This window comes from Zonotrichia albicollis, chromosome 18 (assembly GCF_047830755.1).
Source record: "Zonotrichia albicollis isolate bZonAlb1 chromosome 18, bZonAlb1.hap1, whole genome shotgun sequence".
NCBI classification, from domain to species: Eukaryota; Metazoa; Chordata; class Aves; order Passeriformes; family Passerellidae; genus Zonotrichia; species Zonotrichia albicollis.
In genome coordinates, this window is record NC_133836.1 from 13089248 (window position 1) to 13108698 (window position 19451).

The following is a 19451-nucleotide window of genomic DNA, read 5'->3' on the forward strand; positions in this document are numbered from 1 at the left end:
GATCAGGGCATTCTGCCTGGCTGCTCCCAGCGAGCTGCCAGCTATGGGAAGGGTGCCCAAGGCAATGCCCTGTGTCCCCATGGTATTTTTCTAAATGGTTCCCATTACACCATAATTACTCCTAATCGTCCTTGCTCAGGGATGTGGATGTCCCCAAGATTCAGATGCAGAGAGGGCTGTGTCCCCAGCTCATTCATGCTATTCCAGGCTGTTCTGGGAGCTTTAACCCTTACTGGTGGGCACATCTCCGGGTGCTGGAGGGCAGCCATGGCACTGGGAAAAGGCTCAGGGTCCCCTGGCACTGCCGAGTTGGCTGTGTGGGGTGGATGTGGAACAGCCAGGGCTCGTTTGCAATAAGATCCAACAGCTTTGCACATTCCTGCCAAATGTCCTTCCCCCAGGGCAGCATTTGTTACAGCCACAAACACTGCTCAAAGTGCTGGGTCTGACTTTTAAAGGAAATACAGACCCGGGGGAGAGAGCGGTGGCTGCTGGAGGTGGGGGGTGTTGGTGCCAGGCACTGCCCTTGTTCCCCCTCAGGGGAGGTTTAGTTTGGATATTGGGGAATATTTATTCTTGGAAAGGGTTGTTCAGCCGTGTCGCCACCCCTGGGGGGATTTAACAGCTCTGTGGATGTGACACCTGGGGACATGGGTCGGGAATGGTGGGGCTGGATGTCCTCAGAGGGCCCAGCAGCTGGAACAGTCCTGAGGGGCAGCTGGGGGACATGGCTGCAGGGACAGGCACAAATCCACAAATTCACCTGGGATGGTGGCACAGCTCCTCTGGAGAGCGGGAGAGAGGCAGGGAATGGGACTGTCTGGGATGGGGCAGGAGCAGGGAAACTGCACCGGGACTTGGGTGCCACAGCCATGGATTGAAGCAGAAGGATGTTTGGGAATGGTGTTTGGGATTGCTGTTTGGGATTGCTGTTTGTTGTTTGGGAATGGTGTTTGTTTGGGAATGGTGTTTGGGAGCAGTGTTTGGGATTGGTGTTTGTTTGGGAATGGTGTTTGGGAGCAGTGTTTGGTGTTTGGTAATGGTGTTTGGGATTGGTGTTTGGGAATGGTGTTTGTTTGGGAATGGTGTTTGTGTGGGAATGGTGTTTGCTTGGGATTGCTGTTTGGTGTTTAGGAATGGTGTTTGGGAATGCTGTTTGGGATTGCTGTTTGGTGTTTGGGAATGGTGTTTGCTTGGGAATGGTGTTTGGGAGCGGTGTTTGGGATTGGTGTTTGGTTATGTGGGGCTGGGAACCCTCTCCAGCATCACCTCAAACACGGGATTTATTTTTCCTGCTTCAATCCAAACCGGATTTCCCGGCGGACGGGGCGGTGCTGGAGCGGAGCCACACCCAGACGGGGTTGGGCATGGCCACACCCTCAGGCAGCCTGGGGACATTTTGGGGGTACTCCCGAGCACAGCCTTGTGTGCCTGGCTTGGGGAGCAGGGCACATTCTGGCCTCGAGGAGCTGGAAATCGCTACAGCATCCTCGGGGTGTGGAGCGGGATGCAGGGGGGTCAGGCTGTGAGGAGGGGACACAGGGGGGACTCTGGGGACAGATCCTGCAGCAGGCTCTGTCTCAAAGCCTCTGTGCCAGCAGGGAGTGTGCAGTCTGCCAAAGGAGAGGCCAGTGATGAAGATGAGGAGACGGAGTACTTCGATGCCATGGAGGACGCACCAGCTTTTATCACAGTAACTGCAGACCCCAAGCACCACAGGTACCGCCCCTGCCTGCCCGGGAATGTGGGGAGGGCTGGGAAGAGCCCTGGTGTTCCCTCAGCGCCCCTCCCACGGGGTCACTCTGAGGCCATGTCCTTCAGAACTTCCCCTGCCTCTGTGCAGAGGTCTGTCCTGCATCCGGCTGCTCCTGCATTCCTGGAGCGAGGCTGAGGGTGGCCCCCAGTTGTAGTGAAGCAGGTGAGGAAGGGCAGTGTCAGGCAGTGCTGTGGGAGAGCTGAGTCCTCTGTCCCTCAACCTTAAAGCTCCTCTCATTCCACCCCCTGGCATGGGCATGGGCACATTCCACTATTCCAGGTTGCTCCAAGCCCCTTCAGCCTGGCCTTGGGCACTGCCAGGGATGGGCAGTCACAGCTTCTGTGTGCACTCTGTGCCAGGGCCTGCCCATCCTCACAGGGAAGAATTTGTTCTTCCCAATATCCCATCAAATCCTGCCCTCTGTCTGCTGTCACCTGCTCTTCCTCCTCCATGGACGCCTGGGCTGGAGGAGCCTGTGGTCTGACCCATGGTCACATCACTGGGCTTGGTGACAAAAGCAGAACCTCTGTGCCCCCAGGGCTGTGGCTGAGAATCCCTTCCTGAGCATCCCATCCTTAGAATCCCCTCCTAACAGCTGTGCACAGCCTCTGTCACCCCAGTTCCTTCCTGGCAGTGCCCTGGGGGTGCAGGAGGTGCTCTGGGGGTCCTGCACAGCCCTGGGCGCTCCCTGCCCTGTGCTCCCACTGCTGTTCTCCCCACAGGCGTTCGGGCAGCAACCTGAGCGGGGCCAGCGAGGGCCACCCCGAGGACTGGAACCTGGAGGACAGTGTGAGTGGGCTGGGCAGGGTGGGCAGGGTGCTGCTGCTGGGGTGGAACCAGGGCAGAGGGGATGCTGTGAAGGGACCCTCCATCTGTGGTGGATCCTCTGTGAGTCACAGATATCAGCAGGTATCAGCATCCTGAACATCCTCCTGAGGGAAGCAGGAGTGTGTTGGGGGACAGCTGTACCCATATTTCCACTAGAAGAAAGGCTGGTATTGGGGTTGTGATGAATAAGATTGGGGAGGATGTTGATGGTTGAATAGGCTCTTTGATAAATAGTTTTACTCCATCTGCTAGAGATTGTAGGAACCCAAATGGGCCAACAGTGTTTGGGCCCTTTCAGCCTTGTATAGCTCAGGATTTTGCATTCTACTAGCGTCAGGAAGGCTGCTGCAGTTAAGATTGGAAGGGCATAGGAGACAGCTATGATGAGATTGATTAAGAGAGGGTGGTTCGTCATGGTAGATGGTGTTGCAGTGTGTTGCAGTTTCCTGTTTTACTCCCCAGTCCCTTCCCAGGTGTGGCCATACCTCTCTCCCTTCCCCCTCGCCCCCTTGCTGAGTGAGTTCTGTCAATCGGGCTCAACATTCCAGCAAGGCCATCGTGTGGTTGGTCACGTTCAAAGGATGCAATCCAGGCCTGGGGTCATTGGCCTGTCAGTGTGTCCCTCATCCCCTGAGACCCTGCCCCTCCCACCTGGTTGGTGCCTCACCTGTCCCTTCCCCTCCCCCTGTCCCTGGGCTTAAATTCAGCCAGAACCATGTGCTCGGTATTCTGTTGGAGCTGTTAGCAAGATTCAGATGTCTGTGACCATGGAATAAACTCTGGATTTTAACCCTCCGACAGAATCCGTCTCCTTTTCCTCCTCACCCTAGCCTGAAGCCTTTCCACCTGAGGTAAACTGAGTTTCTACAAGCCTGGGTTTGTTTCAGTGCCCAGCCGCAACATCAGCCAGCCAAAGGTGTCTCTGAGGTGAAACACCACAGCTGCCACCTTTGGCCCAGCAGCAAGGGTCAGGCCAGCCCAGGCACAATCTACCTGGTAACATTGGGATCATATTCCCATAGTTTGGGTTAAGCTAGGGAGAGGATTTGAGCCTCTGAGTTAAAGGACTGAAGCCTTTTGCATTTTCTGAGCTCTGCCACGCTAGCTGGTCATTTTCTTCTTGGACGTGGTGTGGTGTGATAGCCTTTTGTAATTTAGTTGTTTTCACAGGCTTCCAGCAGTGCTCCTCAGGTGTCTCCTGGGCTGTGGTTGCTGTTCCTGGGAGCTGCTGGGTCTGGTTGGGTCCAGTTTAAACCTGAGTTCCTTCTGTTGCCTCCACAGGTGTTTGAGAGCTCAAATCAAAGCAGCTACAATGAGTCCACAGGCAAAGATCTCCTGCCAAGGAAGAGGAGAAGGACTCGAATTCCTGACAAACCCAACTACAGCCTTAACCTCTGGAGCATCATGAAGAACTGCATTGGCAAGGAGCTCTCCAAGATCCCCATGCCCGTGAGTCTGAGTGTCCCTGGCACCAGGGCTGGCACAGGGGGTGGGTGTGGGCAGCTCTTGGCTGTGCAGAGCTTTGGGTTGTACCTGGATGGTTCTGCTGGTGCTGTGGTGGCACAGCAGCCCCAGGCAGGGACAGATTGTCACCAGGGACTGGATTGTGTGCTGCATGCTTATCATGGAATTGTGGAATGGTTTGGGTGGGAAGGGACCTTAAAACTCATCCAGTCTCACCCCCATGGGCAGGGACACCTCCCACTGTCCCCGGGTGTCCCAATGTCCAGCCTGGCCTTGGGCACTGCCAGGGATCCAGGGTGGGCACCCTGTGCCAGGGCCTGCCCACCCTGCCAGGGAACAATTCCCCATTCCCAATATCCCATCCAGCCCTGCCCTCTGGCACTGGGAGCCATTCCCTGTGTGCTGTCCCTCCATCCCTTGTCCCCAGTCCCTCTCCAGCTCTCCTGGAGCCCCTTCAGGCCCTGCCAGGGGCTCTGAGCTCTCCCTGGAGCCTTCTCCTCTCCAGGTGAGCACCCCCAGCTCTCCCAGCCTGGCTCCAGCCCTTGCAGCATCTCTGGGGCCTCCTCTGGGCTCTCCCCAGCACATCCCTGGTGTCCTGGGCAGGCTGGGGCAGAGGGGACATTGCTTGAGCGTCCTCTGCATATCCAGCTGCTGCAGAGGCATTAGGGGAGCAGGACGCTGTGAATCCCTGGGGATTCATGAAGAAGGGACCCTGCTGCTGGTGATGTTTCCCCCCTGTGATCCAGGACAGGACACTCAGGGCTCAGCCCCACCTGCACCAGCCACGGCAGGGCTGGGTTCCACCCCAGGGGCTCACAGTGCCTGTTTTTCCTTACAGAGAGCAGCTTTTGGTGAAGGAGATGCTGGGGGCAGGCTTTGGATGCTGCTGGTTCAGCCCTGGGGCAAAGGCTGCCTGTGATGGCCAGAAAGGGTTTGCTGGGGGTCTGTGTGTGTGGAACAGCCCCACATGGGCTGCACAGAGCCACATTCATGGGGTAAAGAGCAGGGAGCACATTCCAGGGGTTGGGATGCTGGATTGGTTGTGTTCTGTCTCTTCAAACAGAGCCTGAGTGAGAGCTCAGAGCTCTGATGAGAGTGATGAGCTGTCCCTTCCTTGTGCTATTTGCAGCTGGGATGGACAGCCCAGCACCATCCAGTTCTGCAGCAGCAGCAGATCAGGGCATGATGGGCACAGGAATAAGCTCAGGGTGTGAAATCCCAGCAGCTGCTGCTGCCTGGAGAGAGAAATTTGTGCTTCTCCTATCAATCAGATCATCCTGGGAGCTGCTGGAGTCCAAACCTGAGGGCAGTGGGGAAGAGAGGAGGTTTAGATTAAATATAAGAAAAAATTGTTCCCCATGAAGGTGTGAGGCCCTGGCACAGGGTGCCCAGAGCAGCTGGGGCTGCCCCTGGATCCCTGGCAGTGCCCAAGGCCAGGCTGGACATTGGGGCTGGAGCACCCTGGGACAGTGGGAGGTGTCCCTGCCATGGCAGGGGTGGCCCTGGATGGGCTTTAATGTCCCTTCCCACCCAACCCATTCTGGGATTCTGTGAAATCTTGAAGGATCCCACAGTCCCTATGAAATCAGAAGGAAGGTGCTGCCAGAGATGTACCAGGGTCCACCCCACAAGCTCAGCTGCATGTGGGTATTATTTGGGGAGATTCCTGATGAATTAAGAGCATTTCTGAGGTTTTCTGAGACCCCCATCCCCTTCCTGGGGATGTGAGGGACTGACAAACCTCTTGTGCAAACAGCTCCTTGATTCTCCTTCTAAATGAACAAACCTGCAGCACTGAAAAGGAGAAAAACAGTTGTAGGAATTTGGAATTTGGGTGGATTCATCTTCTTCCCCCATGAAAGGCTTTTGCTCCCTGTTGCCTGAGGATGCAGCTGCTGGCTTTGTTCTCTGCATCTCTCCCGAGAATTATCCCAAGTGATTTCCTCTTTATGTGGATTTGATGCTGCTCTTTCTCCCCAGCTCCCTCTTTCTCTGATGCTGTAAGATCCCTGCCACTTGCAGGCTAAATCCTTGAGTGGAAAATCTAAAAAAAGCTAAATCCTGGAATCTGCAGTTTGTTTTTTCTACTATGAAATATTTAACTTGGCTTACAGAAGTGGTTCTTCAGCCATCTGCTCCTCTTAAAATATATTTCTTTGTTTTGAAATGAAACGAAAAAGGCAGAAGACCTTTTGTGGCTCTGTCTTGGTTTCAGCTATTTTTTAATTTCAGTATTTTCAGAGGGAAAAATAGAGGTGTTTGGGACTGGAGTCTCAGGAAAATAGAGGTCTTGGGACTGGAGTCTCAGGAGCATGGGGACCCGAAAATGGGGCATTTCCAGGAGTGTCGGGAGCATGGAGACCCCAAAATGGGGCATTTCCAGGTTTTCTGGGCAGCTGGGTCACACAGGGATGGAGGTGATGGGAGCAGGCTGGGGAGCAGCACATCCCTGTCCTGTGCCCAGTGGGATGCTGGCTGGGAGGGGGCTGATCTCATTGTTGAGGCTGATTTTGGTGTCAGTGTGGTTACCTGGGCTGATCCCTGATCATCCCACACCCCAAACCTCGGCTCTGCCTGGCACAGGTCAGGGAGCAGAGCACATATTCCCTTCCCTTTGGCCTTGGAGGTGCCTCTTGGGGATCTCTCCTGCTTTCTTAACCCCACCCTGTTCCCCTGCAGGTGAACTTCAACGAGCCCCTGTCCATGCTGCAGCGGCTCACGGAGGACCTGGAGTACCACGAGCTGCTGGACAAGGCAGTGAAGTGTGAGAGCTCCACGGAGCAGATGTGCTTTGTGGCCGCCTTCTCCGTGTCCTCCTACTCCACCACCGTGCACCGCACTGCGAAGCCATTCAACCCCCTGCTGGGGGAGACCTTCGAGCTGGACCGCCTGGAGGAGCTGGGCTTCCGCTCCCTCTGCGAGCAGGTGAGCGCTGGGGCTGCTGCTGCTGCTGCTGCTGCTGCTGCTGCTGCCGTCCTGCTGGGGCACCAGCAGCGCCTCCCCAGCCTTCCCTGGGCTCTTCTCCTTGAGCCTTCCTTGGGCTCTTCTCCCCAAAATGGGATGGGTTCAAGGTGCTGGGTGGAGTCCCCACCCCTGGGTGTCCAAGGAAGGACTGGATGTGGCACTTGGTGCTCTGGGCTGGGTGATAAGGGAGGGATGGGGCACAGGTTTGGCTGGGTTGGCATTGTCCCCAGGTTTGGAGCAGCTGCTGCAGTGGTGCCAGGCTCTGGCACCAGCTCCTTGCAGGACACCCAGGGGTGGACAAAGCCCTCCCTGGTAGTGGTACCCAAACTTGTCAGGCACATGTGGAGCGCTGGCTTGAGGCAGGATGGCACCTCCATCCCATCCCATCCCATCCCATCCCATCCCATCCCATCCCATCCCATCCCATCCCATCCCATCCCATCCCATCCCATCCCATCCCATCCCATCCCATCCCATCCCATCCCCACTAGGCCGTGCTGAACAGGCTCTGTGGGGTCTCCTGGAAGTGTGACCCAAGGAAGGTCCTGCAGTAGATAATCCCCAGAATTCCTGGCTCTGCTGTCCCTCTACACCCCCAGTGCTGTGGGCCCAATGTCACCCAGCTCTGCATGTCCCCAGATGGCCCATCCCAGCCTGGGAGCCATCCCAGTGAGGTGGGACACTGCCAGCCACAGCCTGAGCCCTCCTGCCTGCCAGGGTCAGAGGTGGCCTCAAGCCTCAGCCACCCCAGCACCACAGTGTCACAGAGCTGTCACAGGGCTCAGGTTCTCCAGCTCAGCAGTGTCACACCTTCACCTCCCCTTGCCTGGCAGCAGGTCCTGGCCTGAAACCTGGTTTAGCCTGGAAGGGATGGATCCATCCCTTGGCCAGCTGGGTTACCCTCATACCATACCCTCACCTTCCTGGGGTACAGCTGGAAGTCCTGGGTAGATTTCTCAGCCCTATCCCAGCTGCAGTGCCAAGCCCATGGCTGTCTGTCCCCCTTGGATACCTCTGAGCACATCTCTGCAAATCCTGCCTGTCCAGTACTGCTGGACACCCCTGACTGCATCATTGCCAAACTTTCATCATCCCTGTTCTCATTTTCACCCCCCTTTTCACCACACTCCTTCCTCCATCCCTGTTCTCTCCCAGATAAATAACCTGCCTGCAATTGTTTTCTCTGGCTGGTCCCAGTTTTCCTGTGTTTGTACCCAGATTTGACATTCCTGACCAATTCCAGCCTCCTTTCCCACTGCTCTGAATTTTCCTTGGTGCTGCCTGTGCTGCTCAGCCTGCCAACGTGCCCAGGCAAGCAGTGATAATCCAGTGCCTGAAATCCAGTTATCCAAATAGGATTTCCTGCTGCTGCTGCCTGGATTTAATGTCAGGCCCTGGCCCTGCCCGTGTGTGTAATCCTGAGCTCGGGGCGCTCAGCCTGTAATTACAGCAGGGAAATCATCCCAGAGCTCTGGGGATCATGGGTGCCTGTGCCAGGCTGTGCCACCAGGTCCCTCTGCCTGGGATATTCCTGCTCCTGCCTTGGGTTTGGGCAGCTTTTTTCCCAGGGCAGGGTGATGTGAGCACCACCTCTAACAAGTCACTCTGAGGATTTAGGGTGTTGTGTCCTCTTTTCCAGCCTGGTGTGTGTGAGAGGGAAAAGCCAAAGTCTTGCTGTGTGTTTTGGATAACTTGTGGGCCTGTGTCCTCTGGGACTTGCCAGGTGCTGTTCCACTGGGGTTACTGGGGTGCCAGCACATCCATGTTTGCCAGCCAGGATCCCAGGAGAGCAGGGCTCAGGGAACAGCAGCATCTCACAGCAATGGTTGCTCAAGTGAAGATCTCACGGATCACGCTTTGAAATGAGCCTGAGCCAATCCTGTCAGGATCCTGGTGTGTCTCCCTTTGCTGCCAGGGCACTGCCCAGGAGGGGATTGTGGTGTCTGAGAAGCTGATGTGGTGCCCAGGGCCTGGAGCATCCTCAGTGCTGGGCTGGTGTGGGGCTGTCCCCTCTCTGAGCACTCAGCTGGGCTCTGTGTCCTCACGGGCTGTGTGTCCTGTCCCCAGGTGAGCCACCACCCCCCTGCAGCCGCCCACCACGTGTACTCCAGGCGAGGCTGGACGCTGTGGCAGGAGATCACCATCGCCAGCAAGTTCAGGGGCAAATACCTCTCCATCATGCCACTGGGTAGGTGATAGATCCTGCAATTCCCTGGGATGCACTGGCTTTGCAGTTAAAGGAACTACTGCCTTAGCCTTGAGCAATTCCTTGGGCTCACCTGGGGCTCAGAGAATCCTCTGGGCTCACCTGGGACTTTGGGAATTCCCTGGGTTCACCTGGGAATTCACTTTGGGAGTCCCCTGGGGCTCAGAGAACCCCCTGGGCTCACCTGGGGCTCAGTGGGTTCTGCCCCAGGCAGTTGAGGAGCCCAGGTTTGTGCTCCTGATCCAGTGATCCAACAGTAACATGTCCGCCCTGGAAGTGGAAACGATGCCAGCTGCAAAGGCTGCTTTGCTTTGGAAATACCCTGCTTGCCCAGGAAGTGATTTCTCCTTCCATGATATTTAAAGTTAACTTGCTGCCTGTTTTAACCCTCTCCCTGCCAGTCAAGAGCAATAAGCTGCCTCCTTGCAGCATTTTATTTTCCTTTTGCCTGTCCATGGACTGGGCAGCATTCTCAGAGTGGTGCCAGTGCCTGAATCAACCAGGCAGCACATTTCTGACCTGCTTTTAGAATGAGGGCAGAGGGCCTGGCAGGAGCTGTCCTTCCCTTCCTGGAGCACTAAGGGAGGGATGAATCCAGAGCCAGACCTGGTTGGGGATGCAGGGAGAGGGATGAGCACAGTGCAGGGGTGGTGGTGGGCTCTGGGCAATGAACACCTGCCCTGCTGAGCTCAGAGCATCCCTGTCTCCACAGGCGCCATCCACCTGGAGTTCCACTCCAGCGGGAACCACTATGTGTGGAGGAAAGTCACCTCCACAGTGCACAACATCATCGTGGGCAAGCTCTGGATCGACCAGGTGGGTGAGGGCACACTTCTGCCCGGCCCTGGGGGCTGGAGGAGCACTGGGCACGTGCTCCTGCAGGGCTGGGAAAGGCTTCTGGAACCTTCCCTGGCTCTGCCCGAGGCCAGCAGGTGCTGGGGGTGGCTGGGGTGGGGGCAGCCACTGGTGCTGCTGTGCCCAGTGGGGGTTGGTACCTGCACTGCAACTAACACCTCCTCTGTCTCTCCCTGCTGTGGTTCTGTGTCTTCTATCCAGTCTGGTGAAATAGAGATTGTTAACCATAAGTCCAAAGATAAATGCCAGCTGAAATTTACCCCCTACAGCTACTTCTCCAGGGATGTCCCCCGCAAGGTGAGTATCCAGCAGGGACCCTGCTCCTTCAGGGGTCACTCCTGGCTCTTGAGGCTCCCAGTACCACAGGGATGAGTCCCAGCATGGGGCTGAGGGGCTGGCCAGGCAGGGTACCAGGGAGGGCTGGGTGGCACCTCCATGTCCTGTGGTTTGCTCTGATGTGCTGGAGCTGCAGCACTGACACTGGGAGGGGTTTGGTGGGTTGGACAGGTCGGGGATGTCCCAGAGACACAGCACCACATCCAGCTGGGCACCTGGAGGCTGTGGTGTCCCCCCGGGCATTCCCACGTGCCACCAGAGCCGTGTCCCCCTGGCAGGTGACAGGGGTGGTGAGCGACGCCGATGGCAAAGCCCACTACGTCATGTCTGGCACGTGGGATGAGAAGATGGAGTGCTCCAAGATCCTCCACAGCAGCCATGGCAGCACCAGCACCGAGGGCAAGCAGAAAACTGTGTACCAGACCCTGTCCCCAAAGGTCTTATGGAGGAAGTACCCGCTGCCGTGAGTCCCTGGGCTGGGATGGACAGCAGGACTGGGGTGGGGATGGGATGGGATGGGATGGGATGGGATGGGATGGGATGGGATGGGATGGGATGGGATGGGATGGGATCTGCCAGGGCGTCATGGAATGGCAGGCTCATGTGCCCAGGCCTGAGGACATGAGGGACTTATGGGGCTGAGTGGCTTTTGATGATGTGGGTCCTTGGAAGGGGAGGGTCGCTGTGGGGACTCTTGTGGGTGGGTTTGGGGTGCTTGTGGGGGCTGGTTGGGTTTTTGGGGCAGTGGGCTCTGGCAGGGAGGGCTCTTGGCTGCTTTGCCTTGCTGGTCGTTGTGTCCCACCAGTCATTTTGTCCCCTTGGAGACCAGTCCTCCCTTGGCCCTTGGGACCATGGCAGGGCTCAAATCAGTCTCTGAGCCCTGGGAGCACCAACAGACAGTCCCTGCATTGGGGATTTTCTGTTGGGATGGGGACTTCACCACTGCCCTGGGCAGCCTGTTCCAATGCCTGGCCATCCTTTCCAGGAAGGAATTTTCCCTAATATCCAATCTAAAACTGCTGTGGTGCAACATGAGGCCATTTCCTCTCCTCCTGTCCCTGTTTCCTGGGAGCAGAGCCTGACCCCCCCTGACTGTCCCCTCTGCTGTCAGGAGTTGAGCAGAGCCAGAGCCATCACATACCTGTCAGCAGCTCAGTCTCTTTTCCAGCCACACACATCCCATGGGAAACATTCCATGCTGCCCAAATTCCTAAAGAGTCAGGCTGGATTTATCCACAGGGAGGTTTTATTGAGGGACTGAGGCTTTAGAAGAATTTGTTGGGAAAATTCTTGGGAAAATACAGCCTTGTGGCTGTAGGCAGACTGGGATGAGTGTGTGCAGCTCACAGGGTCCCCCCTGAGCCTCCTTTGCTCCAGGCTGAGCCCCTGCCCAGCCCCCTCAGCCTCTCCTGGGGCTCCAGCCCCTGCCCAGCTCCGTTCCCTGCCCTGGACACGCTCCAGCCCCTCCAGGGCTCTCCTGTCAGGAGGGTCCCAGAGCTGATCCCAGTTTTGAACACATGTGAGATGGAAGCACAGCCAGGAATTTGGGGGGACAGGACCCTGAGCCTTCCCTGCCTTCAGTGGGAAAAGCACCAAAGGTGTGGAGGAGGGGACACACGTAGGGTCTGGTCCCTCCATGTTCCAGGTGTGTCTTAAAACCCCCTTAGAGCATCAAGTCCAAATGTTCCCCTAAGACTAGGAACATAAGACTGCCAAGGCCACCACTGTCCCCTGTCCCCAGGTGCCACATCCACACAGCTGTTAAATCCCTGCAGGGGTGGGAACTCTCCCACTGCCCTGGGCAGCTGTGCCAGTGCCTGACCATCTTTTCAGTCATGAGAAATGTTCCCTAATATCAACCCTGAATCTCCCCTGGCCCAGCCTGAGGCCGTTCCCTCTGCTCCTGTCCCTGTTCCTCCCGGCTGTCCCCTCCTGGCAGGAGCTGTGCAGAGCCACAAGGGCCCCCTGAGCCTCCTTTGCTCCAGGCTGAGCCCCTGCCCAGCTCCCTCAGCCTCTCCTGGGGCTCCAGCCCCTTCCCAACTCCGTTCCCTGCCCTGGACACGCTCCAGCCCCTCCAGGGCTCTCCTGTCAGGAGGGTCCCAGAGCTGCCCCAGCCCTGGAGCTGCCCCAGCTCGGCAGGAGTGGCTCAGTGGGGCTGTGGGGCTGTGCCTGAGCCATTCCCCACGCTGAGCAGGCTCTCTGCCATTCTCAGGGACAATGCTGAGAACATGTATTTCTTCTCGGAGCTGGCGCTGACGCTGAACGAGCCCGAGGAGCGCGTGGCGCCCACGGACAGCCGGCTGCGCCCCGACCAGCGGCTCATGGAGAGCGGCCGCTGGGACGAGGCCAATGCGGAGAAGCAGAGGCTGGAGGAGAAGCAGCGAGCCGTGCGCCGGCGCAGGGAGGCCGAGGCCGTGGAGGCCATGGAGGAAGGTGAGGAGCGCTCTGGGATGGCTCAGGATGCAGGGACTGCACTGCAATGCTTGTGGGGGACACACCCTGTGAGCTCTGGGGAGCCCTTATGGGTGGGTTTGGGGTGCTTGTGGGGGCTGGTTGGGTTTTTGGGGCAGTGGGCTCTGGCAGGGAGGGCTCTTGGCTGCTTTGCCTTGCTGGTCGTTGTGTCCTTGGCCATTTTGTCCCACCAGTCATTTTGTCCCCTTGGAGACCACTCCTCCCTTGGCCCTTGTGACCATGGCAGGGCTCAAATCAGTCTCTGAGCCCTGGGAGCACCAACAGACAGTCCCTGCATTGGGGATTTTCTGTTGGGATGGGGACTCCACCACTGCCCTGGGCAGCCTGTTCCAATGCCTGGCCAACCCCTCCAGGAAGGAATTTTCCCTAATATCCAATCTAAAACTGCTGTGGTGCAACATGAGGCCATTTCCTCTCTTCCTGTCCCTGTTTCCTGGGAGCAGAGCTCACCTCCCCTCTGCTGTCAGGAGTTGTTCAGAGCCAGAGCCATCACACACCTGTCAGCAGCTCAGGGATCCAGGGACAGCCCCAGCTGCTCTGGGCACCCTGTGCCAGGGCCTGCCCACCCTGCCAGGGAACAATTCCTAATTCCCAATATCCCATCCATCCCTGCCCTCTGGCAGTGGGAAGCCATTCCCTTTGTCCTGGCACTCCTGTCCCCAGTCCCTCTCCATCTCTCTTGGAGCTCCTTTAAGAGCTCCAATCCAGCCACATGCATCCCTTGGGATACATTCCATGCTGCCCAGATTCCTCAAGAACCAAGCTGGATTTGTCCATAGGGAGGTTTTATTGAGGAACTGAGGCACTTGTGGGGGCTGGTTGGGTTTTTGGGGCAGTGGGCTCTGGCAGGGAGGACTGTTGGCTGATTTGCCTTGCTGGTCACCATGTCCCTGGCCATGTCATTTTGTCCCCTTGGAGAGCAGTCCTCCCTTGACCCTCGTGACCACAACAGGGCTGGGCTCAAATGAATCCCTGAGCTCTGGGAGCACCAGCAGCCATTCCCTGCTGCTCTGGGAGCTGTGGGATTGGAGCTCTGGGAGCACCAGCAGGCATTCCCTGCTGCTCTGGGAGCTGTGGGGCTGCAGGCTGCAGGTGCAGCAGCCCCCTGAGCCCCGCTGTGCCCCCAGGGAAGGACTACGAGGGGTACCTGCCGCTGTGGTTCGAGCGCAAGGTGGACGCCGTCACCGGGGAGCTCATCTGCGTCTACAAGGGCGGCTACTGGGAGGCCAAGGACAAGCAGGACTGGAGCGTGTGCCCTGACATCTTCTGAGCCCCCCGGAGCTCGGGGGCCACCCCTGGGACACTGGCACAGCCCGAGGGACAGCGAGGACACGCCGGCAGCGTCCCGCCGGGCCGACACGGTCAATACATGCAGAGATCCAAACAGGGATTCCAAACCTATTTTTTTATGCACTAATAAATAGCATCTTTTTTTTTTTTTTTTTTTAATGATGGATTTTCCAGCGACTGCTTAGGAGTGAGGACACATGGAGCTGGGCTGGGTTTAGGATGTTCATTGCTGTCAGGAGTTGCTGCCTATATCCTCCAGCGCCTTGGCTCCGCTGGCCGAGACGTCGACTTCCAAAGATGCCCGGGGTGTGGGAATGCTGTGCTTGTGTGAGCTCTTCTCTTTGCCATTTTTTTTTTCTTCTTTTGGGACCCCATTTCTGTGTGGACTTTATGGAATTATTTTTTTAAAAAAAACAAATCCTGCTCCTGGTTCAGGTTTCCTTCAAAGATGGACATGAACAACTCAGCTTGGAAAACTGTCCCCAGGAGCTGTGGCACTTGATCCCAGAGGCTCTTGGTGGTTCCACAGTGCCCAGCCATCCCAGTAACACCAAGTAGGATATTTCAGCTGGTGACTTTGGGGTTTTTGACCTGGTTTTTGCTTTTTTCAAGAGCGTTGGAGGTGCTTCCCCACAGTCTGATGTGTTCAGGCAAAGCTTGGGCCTGTCTTTATCATGTGGGAGTGGTTTGAGTGAGGTTTGTTTTGGTTTTCCTGCAACCACATCCGAAGGGGGAGATGGCCCCAGCGAGGCTGGGAACACCAGGCTGATGCAGTGAAGAGTTTCTGTCCCAGTGATGCTCCTGGCTCCGTGTCCCTGCTCTGTGTCCCTGCACACGGGGGCTAGATCTCAGTTCCAGCTTCTCCATCGGTGTCTCCCTGCTGAGCTGTGCCTGAGGCTGGGTGGGAGAGGAGGGAAGAGATGCCTTGGTGCTGCTGGGATGGAGCCTTGGTCCTGCATCTCCCACCCCATTCAGCCAGGCCTGGCCCCAGGCTGGGGCTGGAGGGTCCCTGCGCCCCAGCACCCAACTCCTGTTCCTCGCCTCCCTCACCCTGGGCTCTCCCTGCAGCAGCTCCAGTTTGTCAGGGCAGGGATCCCCTCGTCCCCTGAGCCCTGCTGGCTCCGTCACCCTGCCTGGCCCTGGATGCCCCGGGAGGAGCAGAGCGAGCACTGCTGGTGACAGGTGAGGACCGGGAGCACCGAGGGGAAGCAGGAGGTGGTGGCATCCCAGAGATGGCATCTGCTGGGCCAGGAACACCTGGAGACCTGCACTGGCCCTGCTGGATCCCATTTTTGCTGTCTCCTCTGGCTCTGCACCATATCACACTGTCTCTGGGGCCGCCCCGCGCCGGCCGTCACACCCACGTGAAGTTAATTAGCAATAACGAACCTTGGGGCAATGGTAACTGGAATATCCAGGCTTGCACACGGGACACTTATGCAATCAGGTTCCTCATCCATCAGTCTCCTCCTGATCAGCTTCCAGCACTTCCATCCCTGTGATCCCCACAGTGTACAGTCCCCAGGGCCCTGACGGCGTCACTGTGCTGCAGGGCAGCCCCCACTGCTCTCAGTGCACCCTTTAATCTTATTTATTTGCTTCTAATTTATACATATATATATAAATATATATAAAATTATTTTGCTTAAATTTCTATGGTACACAAAAGATGAAAAATGATGAAGACAGAGGTGTCTGTCTGAGTTTTTACAGCACGAGTACGATTCCCCTCGGCTCGGCCCCGAGCTCGGGTGGTGGTGATGGATTCCCGTGGCAGGGAAGCAATGGTTTGCTCCAAAGCTGGATTCTGTAGCATGGAAAATGTGTTCCAGGGACATTCCCATCTGGAAGTGATGTGTTTGGGGTTTGTGGCACTAGGGACTCCTGGCAGTGGGATTCTCCAGGCTGCGTCCCAGTGTCCCGAGAGCTTTGCCCCTGCTCGGGAAAGCTGATCTTTAATGCTCCAGCCTGGCGTTTGGCCTGTGGGAGCTGCCCCAGGTGTCCTGGCCCAGGTGTGCTGCCTGGCAGAGGGAGGATGCTCCCCACGGGTCCCTGGTGCCGCTGCCCTGCCTGTGGCAGCACCACAGTGCCCGGGGGGTTTGTGTAGGAGGGGTGGAATGGAGCTTTCAGAATGCCTTATTTGCCTTTTTGCTGTGTCAATGCAAGTGTCGCCGGGAGCTTGGAGCAGGGAGGAGCTCCAGCCCAGGCCGTTCCCGGCTGGATTGGGCCGTTCCCGGGCGGAGCAGAGCAGGAGCGGGATGTGCTGGGCTCTGGGGCCCGAGGGGTCCCCTCTGCTGTGCCCCCATCGCCCCCTCCACCTGGGGACCCCCACCACAGACCCTGCACAGCTCCACGGAGCCTGGGGGAGCACGAGGAGCAGCCCCAACTCAGAAATCCCCCGGATTTTAGGCTAATGGAAAAAAAATTGCTCCATCTTCCAGAGATCATCTTATCAGCAGCACTTAACCAGAGCACCATCTCCTGGTCCTTCTGTTCCTCCTCGAGGATTTTAATGTCATTCCACTGTAAATGCTGTTGAATGTATTTTCTTTTTGAACAATAATATATTGTGAGTGATCCCTCTTCTCCTACACGGAAATAAAACTTGGATTCGGGAGTTTTAAAGGCTGTGGTGCTGAGATGGTCACTGAGATGCTCCAGGGCTGCAGGTCCTGGAGGAGCTCTGGGTGTGAGGGGGGACATGGACATGGACACGGACACGGGGTGGGTGACAGGAAGGAGAAGATCCAGGGAATGTTGCTCAAAGGACAGGGAAGTCCCAGGAAGTGGTTCAGGGAAGGAGGAAGATCTGGGGGAGAAGGTGCCAAGGGGAGGAGATGGTGCAGGGAGGATGGTTTGAGGGGCAGGAGGAGACGTGATCTGGGGAGGTTGTCCAGGGCAGGAGGGCCAGGGAAGCAGGAGCCGGGAAGGAGATTATCCTGGAGTAACAGCTTGAAGGAGAAGGAAAAGAGAAGAAGAGAAGGAGGAGGAGAATGAGAAGGAGGAGGAGAAAGAAGGAGAAGGAGACGGAGAAGGAGAAGGAGAAGGAGGGCAGGGTTTGCCCTGGGAGGGAGATCATCCCAGGGGAGCCTGGCCAAGGGGGAAGGTGATGGTGGCCCAGAGGAGGAGGAGGAGCAGGGAATGGGGCTCAGGGGAAGGTACCCAGACACGGAGCTGCCCCCGGGACTCTGTGGGGCAGGAGCTGCCCGGGGGAGCTGGAGCAGGGTCCGGGCCGGGGCTGGGCAATCCGGGCAGGCTCAGGCCGGTCCCTGCGGGATGTTGCCAGGAGACCGGGACACACAACCCTGCCCGTGCCGCTCCTGCTCCTCTCTGCCGGCCCAGGTGAGTCGGGGCTGCCTTGGGGGCACTCCGGCCCTGCGACCCTCCCTGTGTGCCGGGGGGGCTCCGGGCACCTGCAGCTCCCAGGGCAGCTCCAGTGCCCGTGTCCCGGCTTTAAGGGAAAACAGCCCCCAGCCCCATCATCCCCGGCACCGCAGCTCCGGGGCCGGGCTGGGCTGGGCTGGGTGTGTCGGTCTCAGCACCTTCACTGAGCCCTGGCCCAGCACACCTGGATCAGCACAGCTGGATCAGCACAGCTGGCCCAGCACACCTTTGTTCCAGCACCTTTGCCCCATCCCCTCCAGCGTGCAGCGGTTTGGGAGCCCTGCACTGGTTCTGGGGATTTCTGGCCCAGCCCAAGGGCTTTGGCACCCTCAGTGCTTCTCTCCTCCTCTCTGCAGCCCTGGAGCCCAGGGCTTTCAGGATCCTGGATCTGGACCCTGCTGATGAAACCTGAAATCCAGGTGTGGGGTGTGGGAAGGGGGGGTTCCTTTGCAGGGCTCAGATGTGGGGGGACAGCTGCACACCAGCCCTGGGGTGCTCCTGCCTTGTCCCCCCAGTGAAAACATCTGGCAGTGCCCCATTCCCCGTTCCGTTCCCTGTTCCATTCTGTGTTCCATTTTGTGTTCTATTCCCTGTTCCATTCAATGTCCCATTCCTTGCCCCTTTCCCTGTTCCATTCACTGTTCTATTCCCTGTCCCATTCCCTGTCCCACTCCCCGTCCCATTCCCTGTTCAGTTCCCTGCCCCATTCCCTGTTCCATTCCTGTTCCATTCCCTGTCCCATTCTCTGTCCCACTCCCTGCAGCTCCCGGGTGTGGCTGTGCTGAGCGCTGGTGGCAGCGGGGGCGGTGTCATCGTTCCCATCCTCCCCATCCTTCCCAGCAGGGTCCTGCCATGGCCGGTGAGTGAGCACGGGGCACTCAGGGCTTCCTCAGCTCTGCTTGGCCCCACAGCCCCCTCTCTCAGTTCTGCAGAGCAGTGCCGGGCTGGGAATGGGGATGGAGCAGAAGTTCAGGGAGCTGGGCAGGGGCTCAGCCTGGAGCAAAGGAGGCTCAGGGGGCCCTTGTGGCTCTGCACAGCTCCTGCCAGGAGGGGACAGCCGGGGGGTCGGGCTGTGCTCCAGGGAACAGGGACAGGAGCAGAGGGAACGGCCTCAGGCTGGGCCAGAGGAAGTTTAGATTGGGTATTAGGGAAAATTCCTCCCTGGAAAGAGCTGACAGCATCCCTGCCCCATCCTGGATGCTGCCAGCCCTCCCTGGCACTGCCCCTCCCGACCCTGGGAGCATCAAGGTCAACAATGACCCTGGTTTAAAACGAAAATAAGGATGAAGATGTGGCTTTTCCTTCTAACTGGAAGCAGTTGAGGACCTTGCAGCAGAGGGTGGGATGTGTTTGGTGTCCATGCTTTGGTGCTCCCCGATAAGAACAGGCATTGCCAGCCCCTCCCAGGTGGCTCAGATCCAGCAGGATGGGATGGCTCCTTCCCTCTGGGATGGGTTCATGGCTCTGCTGTCCCCACAGAGCTGGCAGGACGCGGTGCCGGCTGTGCCCGGGCTGGCAGCCCTGTCCCACGGGAAGAGGAGCCCTGCAGCAGCTCCAGCTCCGTCTGCACCGAGGATTTGGCTGCCAGCTTTTGGGAGGCGATGGTGGAGCCGCTGCTGTGCCAGCAGGAGCCTGCCGGGGGTGTCCCCAGGGCAGGAGCTCACCCCGGGCAGGACGAGCCCTTGTTCCCCGCAGGGAGAAGCCCGGACACGGCCATGGAGCCCAGCAGAGCCCCCCGGCAGGACAGCTCTGCATCCCGGAGCAGCCTGGAGTCCCTGGGAGCCAGCATCTCCCGTCTGAGCCTGAGCCATGGGCGGGTGTCCCGTCCGGGCCCCCCTGCCCAGGCAGCCCTGGCACACGGGGACACTGCCCGTGGGGAGCTGCTGGGCACAGCTG

General features: G+C 57.9%; 1 protein-coding gene across 7 annotated transcripts in view; it reads left to right on the forward strand.

The window, feature by feature from the left end:
* Positions 1-16796, forward strand: part of OSBP2 (oxysterol binding protein 2) — a 104552-nt gene extending 87756 nt beyond the window's left edge. For 3 of the 7 annotated variants that reach the window (XM_074554488.1, XM_074554486.1, XM_074554490.1), the window contains 10 exons: positions 1587-1719; positions 2479-2545; positions 3866-4033; positions 6728-6973; positions 9080-9200; positions 9931-10034; positions 10275-10370; positions 10688-10872; positions 12622-12842; positions 14009-16796. In XM_074554488.1, the coding sequence (XP_074410589.1) occupies positions 1587-1719; positions 2479-2545; positions 3866-4033; positions 6728-6973; positions 9080-9200; positions 9931-10034; positions 10275-10370; positions 10688-10872; positions 12622-12842; positions 14009-14151 (1484 nt within the window). In that variant the 3' untranslated portion in view covers positions 14152-16796. The remainder of the gene's footprint in view (positions 1-1586; positions 1720-2478; positions 2546-3865; positions 4034-6727; positions 6974-9079; positions 9201-9930; positions 10035-10274; positions 10371-10687; positions 10873-12621; positions 12843-14008) is intronic. The other 4 variants (XM_074554489.1, XM_074554485.1, XM_074554484.1 and 1 more) reach the window with 2 other exon arrangements.
* Positions 16797-19451: the final 2655 nt, after the last annotated feature.